The sequence below is a fragment of the Amblyraja radiata genome, chromosome 2 (assembly GCF_010909765.2).
Source record: "Amblyraja radiata isolate CabotCenter1 chromosome 2, sAmbRad1.1.pri, whole genome shotgun sequence".
Classification (NCBI taxonomy): Eukaryota; Metazoa; Chordata; class Chondrichthyes; order Rajiformes; family Rajidae; genus Amblyraja; species Amblyraja radiata.
The window spans coordinates 38,423,034-38,441,091 of record NC_045957.1 but is presented as its reverse complement, the minus strand read 5'-3'; the positions used below and the strand labels follow the sequence as shown (position 1 = coordinate 38,441,091).

General features: G+C 45.1%; 1 protein-coding gene across 2 annotated transcripts in view; it reads right to left on the bottom strand.

The window, feature by feature from the left end:
• The window catches only part of svil (supervillin), a 181,808-nt gene that overhangs the window by 3,532 nt on the left and 160,218 nt on the right, over positions 1-18,058 (bottom strand). The window contains exons 34-40 of one of the 2 annotated variants that reach the window (XM_033045191.1): positions 16,882-16,987; positions 13,650-13,857; positions 8,588-8,721; positions 6,449-6,604; positions 2,447-2,590; positions 1,519-1,640; positions 1,099-1,254 (exon numbers count right to left, since the gene is read on the bottom strand). In XM_033045191.1, coding sequence (XP_032901082.1) covers positions 1,099-1,254; positions 1,519-1,640; positions 2,447-2,590; positions 6,449-6,604; positions 8,588-8,721; positions 13,650-13,857; positions 16,882-16,987 — 1,026 coding nt within the window. The remainder of the gene's footprint in view (positions 1-1,098; positions 1,255-1,518; positions 1,641-2,446; positions 2,591-6,448; positions 6,605-8,587; positions 8,722-13,649; positions 13,858-16,881; positions 16,988-18,058) is intronic. The other variant, XM_033045198.1, reaches the window with a different exon arrangement.

The following is an 18,058-nucleotide window of genomic DNA, read 5'->3' as shown; positions in this document are numbered from 1 at the left end:
GAAGCCATCTTAGAAACACTGATATTATGAATTGGTTTTGCACAAGTATTTCAGTTATTAATTTATGCAATCAGAATAATAATTATTTTATTTTGTGCGTGTATTGCCTTCATCGGCATGTTAAACTATGGCAAGAATAAATGTCATTGACTCACCACAGTTAAATACAGAGAAAGAATGAGAGAATGGTGGACAGTATTGCAACAAAGGGAGCTACAATAGGTGCTGCAAGCAGCAAAACTCATAAGTCTAGGAGCTGAATTAAGCATTTCGGCCCATCAAGTCTACTCCGCCATTCAATCATGGCTGATCTATCTTTCCCTCTCAACCCCATTCTCCTCCCTTCTCCCCATAACCCCTGACAGTACTAATCAAGAATGTGACAATCTCTGCCTTAAAAATATCCATGCACTTGGCCTCCACAGCCTTCTGTGGCAATGTCTTCCACAAATTCACCACCCTCTAGTCAGAAATCTTCTTATCTTCTTTCTAAAGGTACGTCCTTTTATTCGGAGGCTACGGTCTCTGGTCCTAGAATCTCCCACTGGTGGAAACATCCTCCCCACATCTAAACTCCAGTGAATACAGGCCCAGTGTAGTTTTAATTTAAAAACTCAATGCCATTATATTAACAAGAGGGGGGCATGTTGGCGCAACGGTAGAGTTGCTGCCTCACAACGCTTGCAGTGCCTGAGGCCCGTGTTCGATCCCGACAACGGGTGCTGTCTGCACAGAGCCTGTACGTTCTCCCCAGAGATCTTCGGTTTCCTCCCACACTCCAACGAGTACAGGTTTGAGGGTTAATTGGCTTGGTATACGTGCCAATAGTCCCCAGTGCGTGCAGGATAGTGTTCGTGTGCGGGGATCGCTGGTCGGCGCGGATTCGGCGGGCCGAAGGGCCTGTTTCTGCACTGTATCTCTAAACTAAAGTAGGGAAGTGATCCACAATATGTGATGCCAGCTCGAAGAAGTAATGGAAAAGGTATTTTGAAAAAAGGCTGAACGTGAAACTAGTCATTAATGCAACTTAGCATCTTTCACAGCTGGTCCCCACACACCCTTCATTGCAGCCGTGTGAAAGGTGAGCACAGACTTTACCTCAAAGTCTTCATCCGTCAGGTAAATTTCAAGCTTCAATGGATCAACTCCCTCTGGCAGGGGCCGGGCTTGAAGTTCCTCCAGCGGGTACTGTGTCTGGCACAGCTTGTGCAATACATCCTCCACCAAAATTATTTTATTGCAGGCATCAGCTTCCTAGGATTTACAAACATTGGGAAAAAATTAAAAAGATGAATTTTGAGCAACCCACATGGGCGACACATTTGGGATAGTCGCAAACATCCAATTAATAATAAATATTATTTATTAAACATAACAATATTTAAAAACCCTACAGTTTATTAAAATGTTAAAACATATCAATATATTTTTTAATTTTAACAATTAAAATTTTAGATTATTATAAATTTTGGATTTATAATATTATTTTATATAAAAAATTGATGAAATTCTTCACACCTTTTCGGTGATCTCTGCCACATCTTCCCTGTGCTCCCAGCTGGGAAACATGTTCGTAAACGTCAGTGGCTCAAAACCCGCGTGGATCAGGTAGGACTTTGGTGGTTTCTTTGGGTTCTTTACTGTGATCAAACAATGGAAAGTCAACGCATGTTAGACCACAATTGTAATTGAAATCACCCGAGACAAAAATTACAGCTTAATATGCAGGACAATGGGTATGGCAATAAGATGAGGCTCTGAAAGGCGCTGGTCGGGCCGCATTTGGAGTATTGTGAGCAATCTTGGGCCCCATATCTGAGGAAGGATGTGCTGGCTCTGGAGAGGGTCCAGAGGAGGTTTACGAGAATGATCCCAGGAAGGAGTGGGTTAACCTATGATGAGCGTCTGGGCCTGTACTCGCTGAAGTTTAGAAGGATGAGGGGGTACCTCATTGAAACTAACCGAATAGTGAAAGGCCTGTAGTGAGTGGATGCGGAGAGGATTTTTCCACTAGTGGGAGAGTCTAGGACCAGAGGTCACAGCCTCAGAATTAAAGGACGTTCCTTTAGGAAGGAGATGAGGAGGAATTTCTTTAGTCAGATGGCGGTGAATCTGTGGAATTCTTTGCCGCAGTAGGCTGTGGAGGCCAAGACAATGGATATTTTTAAGGCAGAGATAGATAGATTCTTGATTAGGACGGGTGTCAGAGGTTATGGGGAGAAGGCAGGAGAATGTGGTTAGCAGGGAGAGATAGATCAGCCATGATTGAATGGCAGAGTAGACTTGATGGGCCGAATGGCCACTTATGACCTTATGATGAGGGGAGGGGGACGGGGGAGGCCATGAATAAGCAGCTAAAGAGAAACCACTAATACTCTCCCTGGCATGTAGATTACAGCCAGTGAACTCCAATAGTCATTTACAAAGGAGAATGTCACAGGCGTACCTTTGCAGTATTGTAACACTGTCTCCATGGCACATTTCCGATCTGTATCCCAGCGGATGCGGGCAGAGCCTGTTATTTCATTTTCCGTCGGCCACCAGCCCTGCCAGAGGTATACCTCATGGTGATTGTCCACCAGGAATAAAGCTGCACACAGAATATATAAGCATTTTATACGTCATTGAACTGAAGGCTTCTTGAAACCCATGCTAAATAATTCCTAAAATCCAATGAGAAGCGGAATTACAAACATTAGAATGATCAATAGTTTGGGAAGTCTAACATGGGCAGGGCCTGCACAGTGAATGGCACGGTTGTGGGTAGTGTTGTAGAGCAGAGGGATCTAGGAGTACAGGTGCATGGTTCCTTGAAGGTGAAGTCGCAGGAAGATATGGTGGTCCAAAAGGCTTTTGGCACATTGGCCTTCATCAGTCAGAGTATTGAGTATAGATGTGGGAAGGTCATGTTCCAGTTGTATAAGACATTGGTGAGGCCATATTTAGAGTATTGTGTTCAGTTCTGGGCACCATGTTAGAGGAAAGATGTTGCCAAGCTTGAAAGGGTGCAGAGAAGATTTATGAGGATCTTGCCAGGACTCGAGGAATAGATCAAATAGACGCACAGAGTCTCTTGCCCAGAGGAGGGGAAATTCAGTAACGGACATAGATTTAAGTTGAAGTGGAAAAGATTTAATAGGATTCAGAGGGGCAGATTTTTCACACAAAGGGTGGTGGGTGTATGGAACAAGCTGCCAGAGGAGATAGTTGATGCAGGGACAATCCCAACGTTTAAGAAACAGTTAGACAGGTACATGGACAGGTTTGGAGGGATATGGGTCAAACACGGGCAAGTGGGACTAATGTAGATGAGACATGTTGGCCGGTATGAGTAAGTTGGGCTGATGGGCCTGTTTCCACGCTGTAAGACTCTATAGAATAATTATTTGTTAAAAAGTTCAACAAAACAATTCACACAATTTACATTGTAAGCAGATTTAAACTTTCTATTTCTTCTGAAAGCAATCCGACTACTTATCAAATTCAATGTTTTGAAACTGCAAGGGTGATCTATTTTAATGAAAATTCCTGCCTTAATTATTCTTACAAAACTGCACTATAAACCTCTAAGATAAACAAACTTTTACAACTAAACAACACACGGCGGAATATATGACGAATAAATTATGATTTATATTACGTTATGGGATGTTCAAGTATTTCCCAGATTGGTTTCATTTTAACAATTGTGCATTTGTGTCTTTCAGCCAATTATTGAAATCTGATACGGTTATTTTACGGTATTTTTTCAAAGTAAAATCCAGTTCTTCCAATGAATTGCAGTGCTTATTTCTGAACTATAATTCATTTGCAAAGGCAGATAATTTGATATAACAGTTTTCAAAAATACACCCTTGACTAATGGGCATTCATTCCAAGTAGCAGCAGATGGATCTCAGAATCTAAAGATGTAAGATATTATGAATGCCCATTGATTTTATGCAACGTTGTACATAGCCACATTTTTAGATTGCGCTTCTTTGGGTCGTTGACTCTTCACAATGTTCTAGAATGTTCTGGAGCTGGAGCTCAAAACTATCAAAACAGAAGTGAAAATTTGATTTCCCCCACAAAAGGTGGGTTCTCGGATGACAGCCAACTATGATCGGCCTGTGTGTGAGCATGTGATGATGGTACTATTCACCTTGAGATGCACCGTAAAAACGCCTTCACAGAGAGATTAAACATTAATATTTACCACCTTTCCAATGCATTTATTAGCATTATGCTGCTAATAAATACATCACATGAATAGAAAGCTTACATTGTGAAAGGTCTATTTGGATCCTTGCAGCAGTTTCCTTTACATTCCATCTGCGTTATCATAAATATTGAACAGCACAGCTCAGGAGCCGACCCTTTGGCCCACAATGACCGTGCCGAACATTATGGCAAGTTAATCTCCTCCCATTGCATCTGGTTTGGGAATTGCTCTGCCAAGGACAAGAAGGCTCTGCAGGGAGTAGTGCGTTCGGCCGAACGCACTATGGGAACTTCACTTGCCCCCCTGCAGGAACTATACATCAGGAGGTGCAACTCCAGAGCCAACAATATCATGAGAGACCCCTTCCACCCCTGCAACGGACTGTTCCAGCTGCTACGGTCAGGCAAACGCCTCCGTTGCCATGCGGTGAGAACGGAGAGGTTGAGAAGGAGTTTCCTCCCAGAGGCCATTCGGACTGTAAATGCCTATCTCACCAGGGACTAACTCTACTGAACGTTTTTCCTTCCATTGTTTATTATGTAAAAGAATATGTGTGTTATGATTGTGTTTATAGTTTGTTTGGTTGTTTGGTTGTTTGTCTTTTGCACAAAAGTCCGTGAGCATTGCCAATTTCATTTCACTGCACATCTCGTATGTGTATGTGACAAATAAACTTGACTTGACTTGACTTGACTTGATCCGTATCCCTTCACTTCCTGCATATCGAGGTTTAGTTTAGAGATACAGCGCGGAAATAGGCACTTCGGCCCACCGAGTCCGCACGGACCAGTGGATCCCGCACACTTACACTATCCTACACACACACACACACACACACTAGGAACAATTTACATTTATACCAAACCAATTAACCTATAAACCTGTTCGTCTTTGGAGTGTGGGAGGAAACCGAAGATCTCAGAGAAAAACCACGCTGGTCACGGGGAGAACGTACAAAGTCCGTACAGACAGCACCCGTAGTCGGGATAGAACCCGGGTCTCTGGCGCTGTAAGGCAGCAGCTGTGCCCGCTGCGCAACCGTGCCGCTCTAGAGGTGACTCTCTAAAAGCCTTTCAGTATTTCAGCAAAACATCAAAATATCCATCCCCCATCTCGCATCCTGTAAGTCAGCTGAATCTGAAACATCTTCCCACCAAACGTCAGCTACAATGTTGTCTTGCATGGTTTGTTTATAATCTCTGCCAAGCAGAGCTAATCATATTACCTACCATTCCATTCCAAATTAGCTGGTCCTTTCAAAAAGAATCAGTTGAAACGACACCAACTATTTTCTGTTCTGAGCCTAAATAACCAAATTGGATAGACACAAAATGCTGGAGTTAAACCCCTGTCCCACTTACGTGTCCTTGGCACGCTAATTACGCGACCTCAGTGGGCGCGTTGTGGCGCGACGGTCCCGCGCGACTTCATGCGTCCGCACAGCCGTCTGGAGCACATGACGTCATTTGAAGATGGACACAAAATGCTGCAGTAACTCAGCGGGACCGGCAGCATCTCTGGAGATAAGCAATGGGTGATGTTTCGGGTTGAGACCCTTCTTCAGTCTGAAAGAAGGGTCTTGACCCGAAAAGTCATCCATTCCTTCTCTCCAGAGATGCTGCCGGTCCCGCTGAGTTACTCCAGCATTTTGTGTCTACAATTTTCTTGGCCCCGCTCTGGGAGTAGGTTGGGGCGGATCCGGACCACAACGGCCGTGAGCCCCAGGCCGAGCTCGGCGATCGTTTGGCTGCTTCTGCTGCTGTTGGAGGTGAGATGTTGCGTCGCGCCAGGGTCTTGGGCCTGTCCCACTTTGGCCATCAGTTACACCACAGGCCAGTGGCGCGCGAAGATTTCGTTCGCTACAAAATTTCGGAGCACAACTCCATACCCCTCCGCGCTTCTCAGTGGAACCAGCCCCGCGCGGCCACACGATGCCTGTGCGCCACAACGCGACGACGAGGTCGCGTAATTTGCGTGCCAAGGACACGTAAGTGGGACAGGGCCTTAACTCAGCGGGACAGGCAGCATCTCTGGAGAGAAGCAATGAGCAATGTTTCGGGTCGAGACCCTTCTTCGGACCTGAAACGTCGGCCATTCCTTCTCTCCAGAGATGCTGCCTGTCCCGCTGAGTTACTCCAGCATTTGGTGTCTATCTACGGTTTAAAACCAGCATCTGCAGTTCCTTCCTGACCAAATTGGGTAAGTCTTTGTGGCATTGAGAAGCTGCTGCATAGATCAACTAACCTGGCTGTGGAGCCGTGTACAGATCTTCTTGCAAAAATGGCATTGAATTCACCATATCAGGATTTCTTGCAGGATACAAGTACTCGGTGGCAATGAATTCTCCAGATGAGCTACAGAGGAGAAAGAGTCGAGGAGTGAAGTTGAATTTTCCAGGATCTGTGAACAAAATAGTGCGTTTTAGTTTTCAACCTCAACAGGTAGAAATCATCATTTTTTAAATAAAAGCCATGGACATTCTAAACGCAAGGCTAATGAGGGTGAGAGAGCACATGTAACAAAAATAGAGAATGAACCATCCCAACATGGTGCATTTCAGGCACAAATCTCAATCTCAAAATCTATTCGTGCCTACTATATTCCGTTGTGCTGATGCAAAGCAAGAATTTCATTGTCCTATCTGGGACATAAGACAATAAACTCTCTTGACTTGTCTCTTGAAGGTGTCCAAATTATTTTAGTGCTGGCGGTAAGTTTGCATAAGTGAAGGAACGAATTATTATCATTTTCAGCAATTTTGAGTGTGGGGAGTCTATTCTGCTCACATTAAGATAGCATTTTGTACCTTTAAGGGCCTGTCCCATGTCGGCGATTTTTTTCGGCGACTGTCATAGTCGTAGCAGGTCGCTGAAAAACCGGCGACTGGACTAATGGGTAGGCGATTTTTTTAGGCGACTGCCGGCAAATACGGCATTGGAACTCACCGAAGTTAGCACCGGTGACAACCGATGACATCCTGTCGACAACCTACGACTGCCTACATTAACCTGATGACAACTTAAGACAGCACCTACGTCAAGCTACGCTCATTTGACATCAAACACAAGGTCGCCGAAAAACTATCAACATGTTGAAAAATTTTCGGCGACGATTAAGACGTTACGACTCTTTGGGCGACCGGGGAGACTAATCACGATCGTACAGGCGACACTCCGTCGACCGCATAGTCTCCTGCAGTCTCCTAAAAAGTCGCCTAAGTGGGACAGGCCCATTAATCTTCATCTTAGCAACTGGACAGTACGTTTCATTCAGTGCACGGCATCAATAATAGGCAAGCACTCGGTCTCCAATTCAGAGCAGCTGGTTTGGATTCACAACGTACTGATGTCACCCTCGTCTGTGCTGGACTGTTGGCTTGTGTTTGACTATGTACCGCTATGCAGCACCTTGGAGCATTTCACTTACTTTAAATAAAAGGTGCTATATAAATTGCAATTTCTATTTATTTTCAAACGTGATCCCGAGCTTGAAGGCAATGTGACCCTAATTTTCCAAAGCTGCTAGGTATTAATATGGCAAATTTAATGTACTGAATTCACGTGTGTGTGTGTGTGTGTGTGTGTGTGTGTGTGTGTGTGTGAGAGAGAGATTGTGTGTGTGTGCGTGTGTGTGTGTGAGAGAGAGATTGTGTGTGTGTGTGTGTGTGTGTGAGAGATTGTGTGTGTGTGTGTGTGAGAGAGATTGTGTGTGTGTGTGAGAGATTGTGTGTGTGTGTGTGTGTGAGAGAGATTGTGTGTGTGTGTGTGTGTGTGTGTGTGAGAGTGAGAGAGATTGTGTGTGTGTGTGTGTGTGTGTGTGTGTGTGTATGTGTGTGTGTAAAATCAAATATTTATTAATATATTTCTTAAATATATATTTAATGTTCTAATTCCATATGTATTATATGCCTACATTATATATACACATTATATGTATTTGGAATCAGTACATTAAATATATATATATATATATATATATATTTAATTAATTATAACACATTAATAAATAGATGATTAATAAATACATTAATAAATATATATGCATACACATTGTACTCTATAACTAACATTTGATCAGAATAGAATTAAAGCTCAATGTATATCTATATGTATATTCAAGATTTCATAACTTAAATTAAAAGTTACATTTTCCATCATCAATACCCTCTTGTAGTTTGTGCACATACCTTGCTAGATTTGATATTGTGATAATAATGGGTCCAACGTCTACAGTAATGCACTGAGCTTGTTTATTTTTGCCTCCCTCCCGCCAATATCAATCAATAAAAAATTGAGACGGCAACAGCGGAAAACTTATTTACTCCTGAATTCCATCAATTTTGATCCTTAGATGTACTTCACATTATGGGAGCTGACGGGTTACCTTGCAACATGCAGTCGTAGGCTTTACGATCTCTCCGTCCCAACGCTTCAAAGAAAGCCACAGCTTCAGACCCTTCTTCACATTCATGTATGGTGACGTTGCTACTACTGTGCAGGCCCGTCTCCAGTGGACATCTGAACAAGAAAACATAGAAACTCTGGGATCCATTTAAATTAAAAAACACACTGGTTCAATTCCATCTGCAGAACATGGGCGGCACGGTGGCGCAGCGGTAGAGTTGCTGCCTTACAGCTCTTGCAGTGCCACAGACCCGGGTTCCAACCAGACTACGGGTGCTGAATGTACGGAGTTTGTAGGTTCTCCCCGTGACCTGCGTGGGTTTTCTCCAAGATCTTCGGTTACCTCCCACACTCCAAAGACGTACGGGTTTGAACGTTAATTGGCTTGGTGTAAATTGAAATTGCCCCTAGCGTGTGTCAATGTGCGGGGAACATTGGTCGGCGTGGACTAGATCGGCCGAAGGGCCTGTTCCCATGCTGTATCTCTAAACTAAACTAAACTACAATAAGGTCATGTCAGTGTGGGGTAGTCTCGCAAAGGGTAAATACATATACAAAATCAGTTGAAGAAATATCATAGCATTATATAGAACCATTCAGAACACTTAATTGTCCCATGGCAAATTAGAGGGCAGCACTGCGGCACATTTAGTGGCGCTTCAGTCTGAAGAAGGGTCTCGACCTGAAACGTCACCCGTTCCTTCTCTCCAGAGATGCTGCCTGGCCCGCTGAGTTACTTCAGCATTTAGTGTCTATCTTCGATGTAAACTAGCATTTGCAGTTCCTTCATACACAATACCAAGTGTTATCTCACCAACCTCTTATACAACTGTAATAAAGTCCCAGCCTTACAGTTTCAGTGATCTGGATTCATTCTGAAGAAGGGTCTCGACCCCAAAACGTCATCCATTCTTTCCCTCCAGAGATGCTGCCTGTCGCACTGAGTTGCTCCAGCATTTTGTGTCTATTTTCAGTGTAAACCAGCATCTGCAGTTCCTTCCTACACATCTGGATTCAATAATTGTCTGTGTGGAGTTTGCATGTTTTCCGTGTGAGGATTTTCTTCAGGTCCTCCAGTTTCCTCCCACACTCCATAAACGTATGGACTGAGTGTGGAAAAGTGATAAAATCTGGGTCGAGTTAACGGGGATGTGGAACGTGTAAAATGGAATGAGTGTAAGATCAGCATAGATGGTTGTTGAATGGTCAGTGTGGGCCGCTTTCCACGCTGGATATCTAAACTAAATGATAATCAAATCTTTCAGACTTCCCTCAACATCAATTTGCCTCTTGCATCCAATGCAACCTAAAATCTCCAATTAAAGGATGTGAAATGTAAGTCACAGTGACACAGCAGGATGATAATCGGTCTGAAATTAATTCAATAATTAAGCAGCTCGTTAATTTTCTTGTAAGATCAACCAATTTAGGTGGTAATGTTTGCACTTTGTGTAAACAGCTATTTTATTGTAAGCGGAACAGTTAGTACTTGGGATAATTAACAATTATTTGGAATTGAGCAGAAGCTGAAATTGATAAGTCATATTAAATCTGATGATACCTCCAGCTCAGAGCATGTCCTAAACTGGCTCCACTGCTGTTTATCAGCCTCAAATAAGATACAGGGTGAGCTAGTCATTTGGATTTGAAATTGGCTTGGAAGAAAATAGATCAACGGGTAGTTTTTATTTAGCTTTTAGAGATACAGCATGGAAACAGGCCCTGTGGCCTATCGTGCCCAAACCAACCATCGATCGCCCATTCACACTTGTTCTATGTTATTCCACTTTTGCATCCACTCCCTACACACTCTGGGCAATTTGCAGAGATTTACGGCAATTAACCCGCACACCCGCACGCCTTTGGGATGAGGGAGGAAACTGAGGCACCCAGAGGAAACTTGCGCAGCCACAGGGAGAACGTGCAGACTCCACACAGACAGTGCCCGAGGTCAGGATCGACCTGGTGTCTCAGACGCTGTGAGGCTGCACCAACTGCGTCACTGTGCCGCTCTGTTGTAGAGGGTTGCTTCTCTGGTTGGAGGCTGAGACCGGCGGAGTGCTGCAGGGCTTGGTGTTGGCTCTGCTGTTGCTTGTTAGATACATTAACGATTTGACATGAAGGGTCACGTCAAAATAAGTGGTGTAGTAGGCGGTGAGGAAGGCAAACTAAGTTTACATCAAGATCATGATCATTTGGGAAGATGTGCACTTTGCTATGTCAAATCATCTTAAGATTGTTAAGGGTTTGGACACACTAGAGGCAGGAAACATGTTCCCGATGTTGGGGGAGTCCAGAACCAGGGGCCACAGTTTAAGAATAAGGGGTCGGCCATTTAGAATGGAGATGAGGAAACACTTTTTCTCACAGAGAGTTGTGAGTCTGTGGAATTCTCTGCCTCAGAGGGCGGTGGAGGCCGGTTCTCTGGATACTTTCAAGAGAGAGCTAGATAGGGCTCTTAAAAATAGCGGAGTCAGGGGATATGGGGAGAAGGCAGGAACGGGGTACTGATTGGGGATGATCAGCCATGATCACATTGAATGGCGGTGCTGGCTCGAAGGGCCGTATGGCCTACTCCTGCACCTGCACCTATTGTCTATTGTCTGAAACATCGGCAGACCTTACACAGTCAATGGTGAATCAGTTGGACAGTGATGTGAGGAAGGAATTTGGCTTCTTCATTGATTGAGAAGGGTATTGAGTACAAAAGTCAGGACATCATGATGCAGCTGTACACGTCGTTGGTGAGATCACACTTAAAGTTCTGGAGGCTCAGCTAGGGAAAGGTCGTCATTGCATGTAAGAAAGAACAGCAGATGCTGGTTTAAATGGAATGTAGACACAAAATGCTGGAGTAACTCAGCGGGTGAGGCAGCATCTCAGGAGGAATGGAGAAGGGTCTGAAGAAGGGTCTCGACCCGAAACGTCGCCCATTCTTTCTCTCCAGAAATGCTGACTCACCTTAAATGCTGCCTTAAGTTGGAAATTGTGCGAAATAGGCTGAGACTTTCTTCTTTGGAACGTAAGACACTGATGGATGATCTTGTTGAGGTGTGCAAGGCCACGAGAAGCATGGGTAAAAGGAACGCTCACGGCCTTCATCACAGGGACGAGGATTAAAAAACTGGTGGGCAACGGCTTTAAGGGTAGAAGGGCGAGATTTAAGAGAGACCTCTGAAGGAACTTATTCACTCAGAGGGTGGAGCGTATCTGGAATGAGCTGCCAGGAGAAGCTATCAATGTGGATACAATTACGACGTTGAAAAGGCATTTGGACAGATGTATGGATGGGATTAGGTTTTGCAGACTCAACAACATTGAGACCCCATCATCTCGTACTGAAATATATATCAGGCTGCTCCATCTGTTTTAATGGGGCATTAAACTTAGCTGGCAACACTAATTCTCTCCACAAAAGGACACCTTCAGCATATTCTGTTTCAGATTCTTAGTAATTTGCATTTTCATTGTGACAGCAATAGGTATTAGCTCCCCATGGTTACTTCAACGCTAAAATCAGCCGCAGAGAACACGAGCAGGAAGATTGGAATTTCATTTCTTTGGGGCACTTCATGGCATGAAACCCCTTTCTTTACTTACCATGGGTCTCGACCCGAAACGTCACCTATTCCTTATCTCCGGAGATTCGGTCTGACCCACTCAGTTACTCCGGCTTCTTGTGTCTAATCTTATGGAAGCACTGTCTTCCAAGACACTCAATGTCAGCAAGACAAAGGAGATAGTGATGGACTTCAGGAAGTCAAGCTGTCCACACACCCCAGTCTGCATTGACGGTGCTGAAGTAGAGATAGTTGGAAACCTCAAACTCCTAGGAGTCAATATCACCAACAACATCTCCTAGACCACCCATATTGAAGCAACGACCAAGAAGGCACACCAACGCCTCTACTTCCTTAGAAGGCTTAGGAAGTTCGGCATGTCCCCATCAACTCTCACCAACTTCTACAGATGCGCCATAGATGGCATTTTATCAGGATGCATCACAGCTTGGTTTGGGAACAGCTCCATCCAAGGCCGCAAGAAATTGCAGCGAATTGTGGACGCAGCCCAGACCATCACACAAAGCAACCTCCCTTCCATTAACTCCATTTACACCTCACGCTGTCTCGGCAAGGCCAGCAGCATAATCAAGGACGAGTCGCACCCTGGCCACTCCCTCTTCTCCCCTCTCCCATCGGACAAAAGATATAGAAGTGTGAAAACGCACACCTTCAGATTCAGGCACAGTTTCTTCCCAGCTGTTATCAGGCAACTGAATCATCCTACCACAACCAGAGAGCAGTCCTGAACTACTACCTACCTCGTTGGAGACCCTCGGACTATCTTTGATCAGACTTTACTGGATTTACCTTGCAGTAAACCTTATTCCCTTATCATGTATCTATACACTGTAAATAGCTTCATTGTAATCATGTATTGTCTTTCCGCTGACTGGATAGCACGCAACAAAGACAATAAACTAAACTGAACTGTCTACGGTCAAAGGAAGCTCTGACAATCTTTACGAGCCGATTAGGAATGCCTAATAAAATCATCCGATTACTGAGAACATATTTAACAAAGATGTGGTTTCCTTCCACAAAGAATACTTAATATTTGTTAAAATTTGAAATGTTGCATTCAACAAAAAAATTGGATTGACGGTAGGGGTGGCATGGTGGCGCAGCGGTAGAGTTGCATCCTTACAACGCCAGAGACCTGGGTTTGGTCCTGACTACAGGTGCTGTCTATACGGAGTTTGTACGTTCTCCCCGTGACCTGCGTGGGTTTTCTCCGAGATCTTCGGTTTCCTCCCACACTCCAAAGACGTGCAGGTTTGTAGGTTAATCGGCTTGGTATAAATGTAAAAATTGCCCCTAGTGTGTGCAGGATAGTGTTAGCGTGCGGGGATCGCTGGTCGGTGTGGGCTCGGTGGACCGAAGGGCCTGTTTCCGCGCTGTATCTGTAAACTAAACTAAATAAATCCACTCATTCTTAAAAAGAAAATGATCTACTGAATGCAGTTTGGGAGTGTTACTTACAATTCTTTGATTTTGCTTGCTTCCGTCCTTCCTACTTCTCTTGTGTGTGGCTGTGCTTTGCAGCCATGCCATAGATAGATGATTGCCTTGGTGACGTTGAGCAGGATCATTGAGATCCTGGATCTGAGGCTGCTACAATGGCAAGCGACCTCAATCAGGACCCCTTCCAGTGGAAGCTCTCCGCGCACACAGTACAACCGCCAGTCACCTGCAGAGGGCAGTATCAGAGAGCAGATTGAAATCAGCACTGCAGGATTCCTTCTTCAGAAATTAGTACACTTTAAAAAAAACTGGGACAGATTGTAAGCAGAGTCAACAGGGCGGAACGGTGGGGCAGAGGTAGAGCTGCTGCCTAAAGGGCCTGTCCCACTGTACGAGGTAATTCAAGAGTTCTCCCGAGTTTCTCCTGATTCGAACTCGGAGAATTTCGGTAATAGCCGCTCGTAGGTACTCGGGGCTCTCGTGGACATTTTTCAACATGTTGAAAAAACTTCACGAGCTTACCGCGTTTCCCGAGTACCTGCCGTTAGCGTTACGAGCCGCTAAGAGACGTCCCGTACTCCGACGTACCCGCTACGTACATTCTACGTACCTAACACGAGTTTGATTTTTTTTTAAACTCGGGAGAGCTCTTGGGTAAACTCGTATAGTGGGACAGGCCCTTTACAGCGCCAGAGACCCGCGTTCGATCCTGACCACGGGTGCCTGCCTGTACGGAGTTTGTACCTTCCCCCCGTGATCTGCGTGGGTTTTCTACGGGTGCTCCGGTTTCCCCCACGCTTCAAAGACGTGCAGGGTTGCGGGTTAATTGGCTTGGTAAAATTGTAAATTGTTCATGGTGTGTCTTGACTGCCTTGGTGACGTTGGAGACCCTCGGACTATCTTTGATCGGACTTTACTGGATTTGTGTGTGTTGGATGGTGCTAGTGTGCGGGGATCGCTGGTCGTCGAGGACTCGATGGGCTGAAGGGCCTGTTTACTGCGCTGTATATCTCTAAACTAAAACTAGAAAGCTGTACATGAAGTACAAATAGTAAAAGTCTATCAGACTTTTACTATTTCTCCCCCTCATTGGGCCCCCTTAGATTGAATCTTTCCTATCGGTTCAGACATTATAGATTTCTTGTGTGGTTCTGGTGAAGCTATTAAATCATATTGAAAGTTTGGACAATAAAATACTCTCAGCTCCACCCAGACACAAAGCACACGTGAGTGATGAAAGCCTCTCTTAATGTTATGTCACACCATCTATGGGGATATCAGCAAAAGGTATTCACTTGTAACATCTGCGTTAAGTCATTGCAGGTCAGCATAGCTGCTCTCTGACAAGTAGCAATGTGCCATCCTTGTGGAACATTGCCACTCAGCTGAAGGTGGGCACAAAGTGCTGGAATAACTCAGCGGGTCAGGCAGTATCTCTGGGGAAAAGTAATATGTGACTTTTTGGGTCGAGACCCTTCTTCAGACTGAGAGCCAGGGAAAAGGGTAACCAGAGATACAGATGGTGAAATAGAGAGTGATATAGAGGGTTGAAACACAGCGATATTAATATTGATTTCTCTAACTTCAAGTAACCCTGGGATCCCCTCTCTCTCCATCCCTCCCCCACCCAAGTCGTACCAGCTTCAAAGTCGTCTTGTTGAGTCTCATTTTCTGTAACTCATTTTCATCTAGCCCACAGCTAACAATGGCGTTTCCTTTCTCATCGTTACTGTTTTGCACATCTTTCATTCATGTGTTCTACATCTCTCTATATACCCTGACTCTCAGTCTGAAGAAGGGTCTCGACCCGAAAAGTCACCTATTCCTTTTCTCCAGGGATGCTGCTTTCTCCCCACCGCTGAGTTACTCTAGCATTTTGTGTTTATCTCCGGTTTAAACCAGCATCTGCAGTTCCTTCCTACACTCTGTAACTCAGCTGATCCACTGCAGCTCACAGTGGCAATCTCACCACGCATGGACTGAGGTCTGAAACAGTGAAGGCAGGGGGAACAAAAAAGGAAACTCCAATACAACTGGCACAAGATTGGTGCAGAAGTGACCAAAAACATAAACACACAAGGGTAGCGAGAAGCTCATTCATATTCCTACAAATTCCTCGGGGTACACATCTCGGAGGATCTGTCCTGGTCCCTCAATACCACCAAGCTGATCAAAAAGGCGCAGCAGCGCCTTTACATCATGAGGAGGCTCAAGAAAGCTCACCTGTCCCCCCAGATCCTGACCAACTTTTACCGCTGTACCATCGAAGGCATCCTGACCACCTGCTTCACGGTATGGTACAGCAGCTGCACTGTAGCGGACAGGAAGGCACTGCAACGGGTGGTGAAAACCGCTCAGTACATCATTGGTGCCCCGCTCCCTGCCATGGATGCCCTCCACCGCAAACGGTGTCTGAGACGGGCCGGGAAGATCATCAAGGACCCCTCTCACCCTAACCATGGACTGTTTGCCCTCCTCCCATCAGGGAGGCGGTACAGGAGCCTCAGGTCTCGAACTAGCAGGATGAGGAACAGCTTCTTCAACAACACACTTACATTGCTGAACTCGGAGTCCCGTCGCTAGATATCTTTGGTCTCTCCATCCACATTGTTAACCAGTACTCTTCTTACTCTACTGTATGCTTGTTCTGTATTTTTTTAAATTCCTATCTTGCACTATGACTATGACCAGACGCTAAACTGCATTTCGTTGTACCTATACTTGTATCTGTGCAATGACAATAAATTTGAATTGAATTGAATTGAATTATAACTTAGGCCCATATTATAACATGAATCATCCTACCACATCCAGAGAACAGTGCTGAGCTACCATCTGCCTCTTTGGTGACCCTCGGAATATCCTTGACTGGACTTTGCTGGCTTTACCTTGCACTAAATGTTTAAGAATAAGCCATTTAGAACGGAGATGAGGAAAAACATTTTCACACAGAGAGTTGTGAGTCTGTGGAATTCTCTGCCTCAGAGGGCGGTTGGGTAGGTTCTCTGGATGCTTTCAAGATAGAGTTAGATAGAGCCCTTAAAGATAGCGGAGTCAGGGGATATGGGGAGAAGGCAGGAACGGGGTACCGATTGGGGATGATCAGCCATGATCACATTGAATGGTGGTGCTGGCTCGAAGGGCCGAATGGCCTACTCCTGCACCTATTGTCTACTGTCTCTGATCCAGGCAACAGTGATTATACACTCGAGTGAAACCTCTAACAAACTACAAAGCCTGAAGTCTTTACTTTGCAAGCTTTCTTCCTCCTCCTCTCTTTTTCCAGCGTGCACAATCATTCCTCCCCGAAACAGCTGCAAGAAACAGGGTGGTTCCTTCCCCTGAAGAACTTGCACCTGAAATGACACAAGGCATAAAATAAAAGTCGATTAATATTTGAGTGCTTATATTAAACCTTGCATATCAATCAACTCTTTTACAGGACAGTTAATCATTTCCACAAAATCATTTTTAATTGACTACAATTTCATATTCTGATAATAAGCTACTACAGTTCTGCAGTTATTCAGGAGTAAAGGGCCTGTCCCACTATACGAGTTTACCCAAGAACTCTCCCGAGTTAAAAAAAAAAATCAAACTCGTGGTAACTACTTAGCATGTACGTAGCGGGTACATCGGAGCTCGGGGCGTCTCTTAGCGGCTCGTAACGCTAACGGCAGGTACTCGGGAAATGCGGTAAGCTTGTGACGTTTTTTCAACATGTTGTAAAATGTCCACGAGAGGCACGAGTACCAATGAGCGGCTATTACCGTAATTCTCCGAGTTCGAATCAGGGGAAACTTGGGAGAACTCTTGAATTACCTCAGGTACACAAAATTGCTGGGGAAACTCAGCGGGTGCAGCAGCATCTATGGAGCGAAGGAAATAGGCGACGTTTCGGGCCGAAACCCTTCTTCAGACTGATGGGGGGTGGGGAAAGGAAAAAGGGAGGAGGAGGAGGAGCCCGAGGGTGGGCGGATGGGAGGGTGGGAGGAGACAGCTAGAGGGTGAAGGAAGGGGAGGAGACAGCACGGGCTAGCCAAATTGGGAGAATTCAATGTTGATGCCATAAGGACGCAAGGACCCCAGACGGAATATGAGGTGCTGTTCCTCCAATTTCCGCTGTTGCTCACTCTGGCAATGGAGGAGACCCAGGACAGAGAGGTCGGATTGGGAATGGGAGGGGGAGTTGAAGTGCTGAGCCACCGGGAGGTCAGGTAGGTTATTGCGGACTGAGCGGAGGTGTTCGGCGAAACGGTCGCCCAACCTACGCTTGGTCTCACCGATGTAAATCAGGCTTGAATTACCTCGTACAGTGGGACAGGCCCTTAACTAATGCAATTAAAAAGTCATGGGTAAAAGTGCAAAGGCATTCATAAAAGGGTGACTTATCACCAGTTATGAAATTATTACACCAGTTAGTAAAT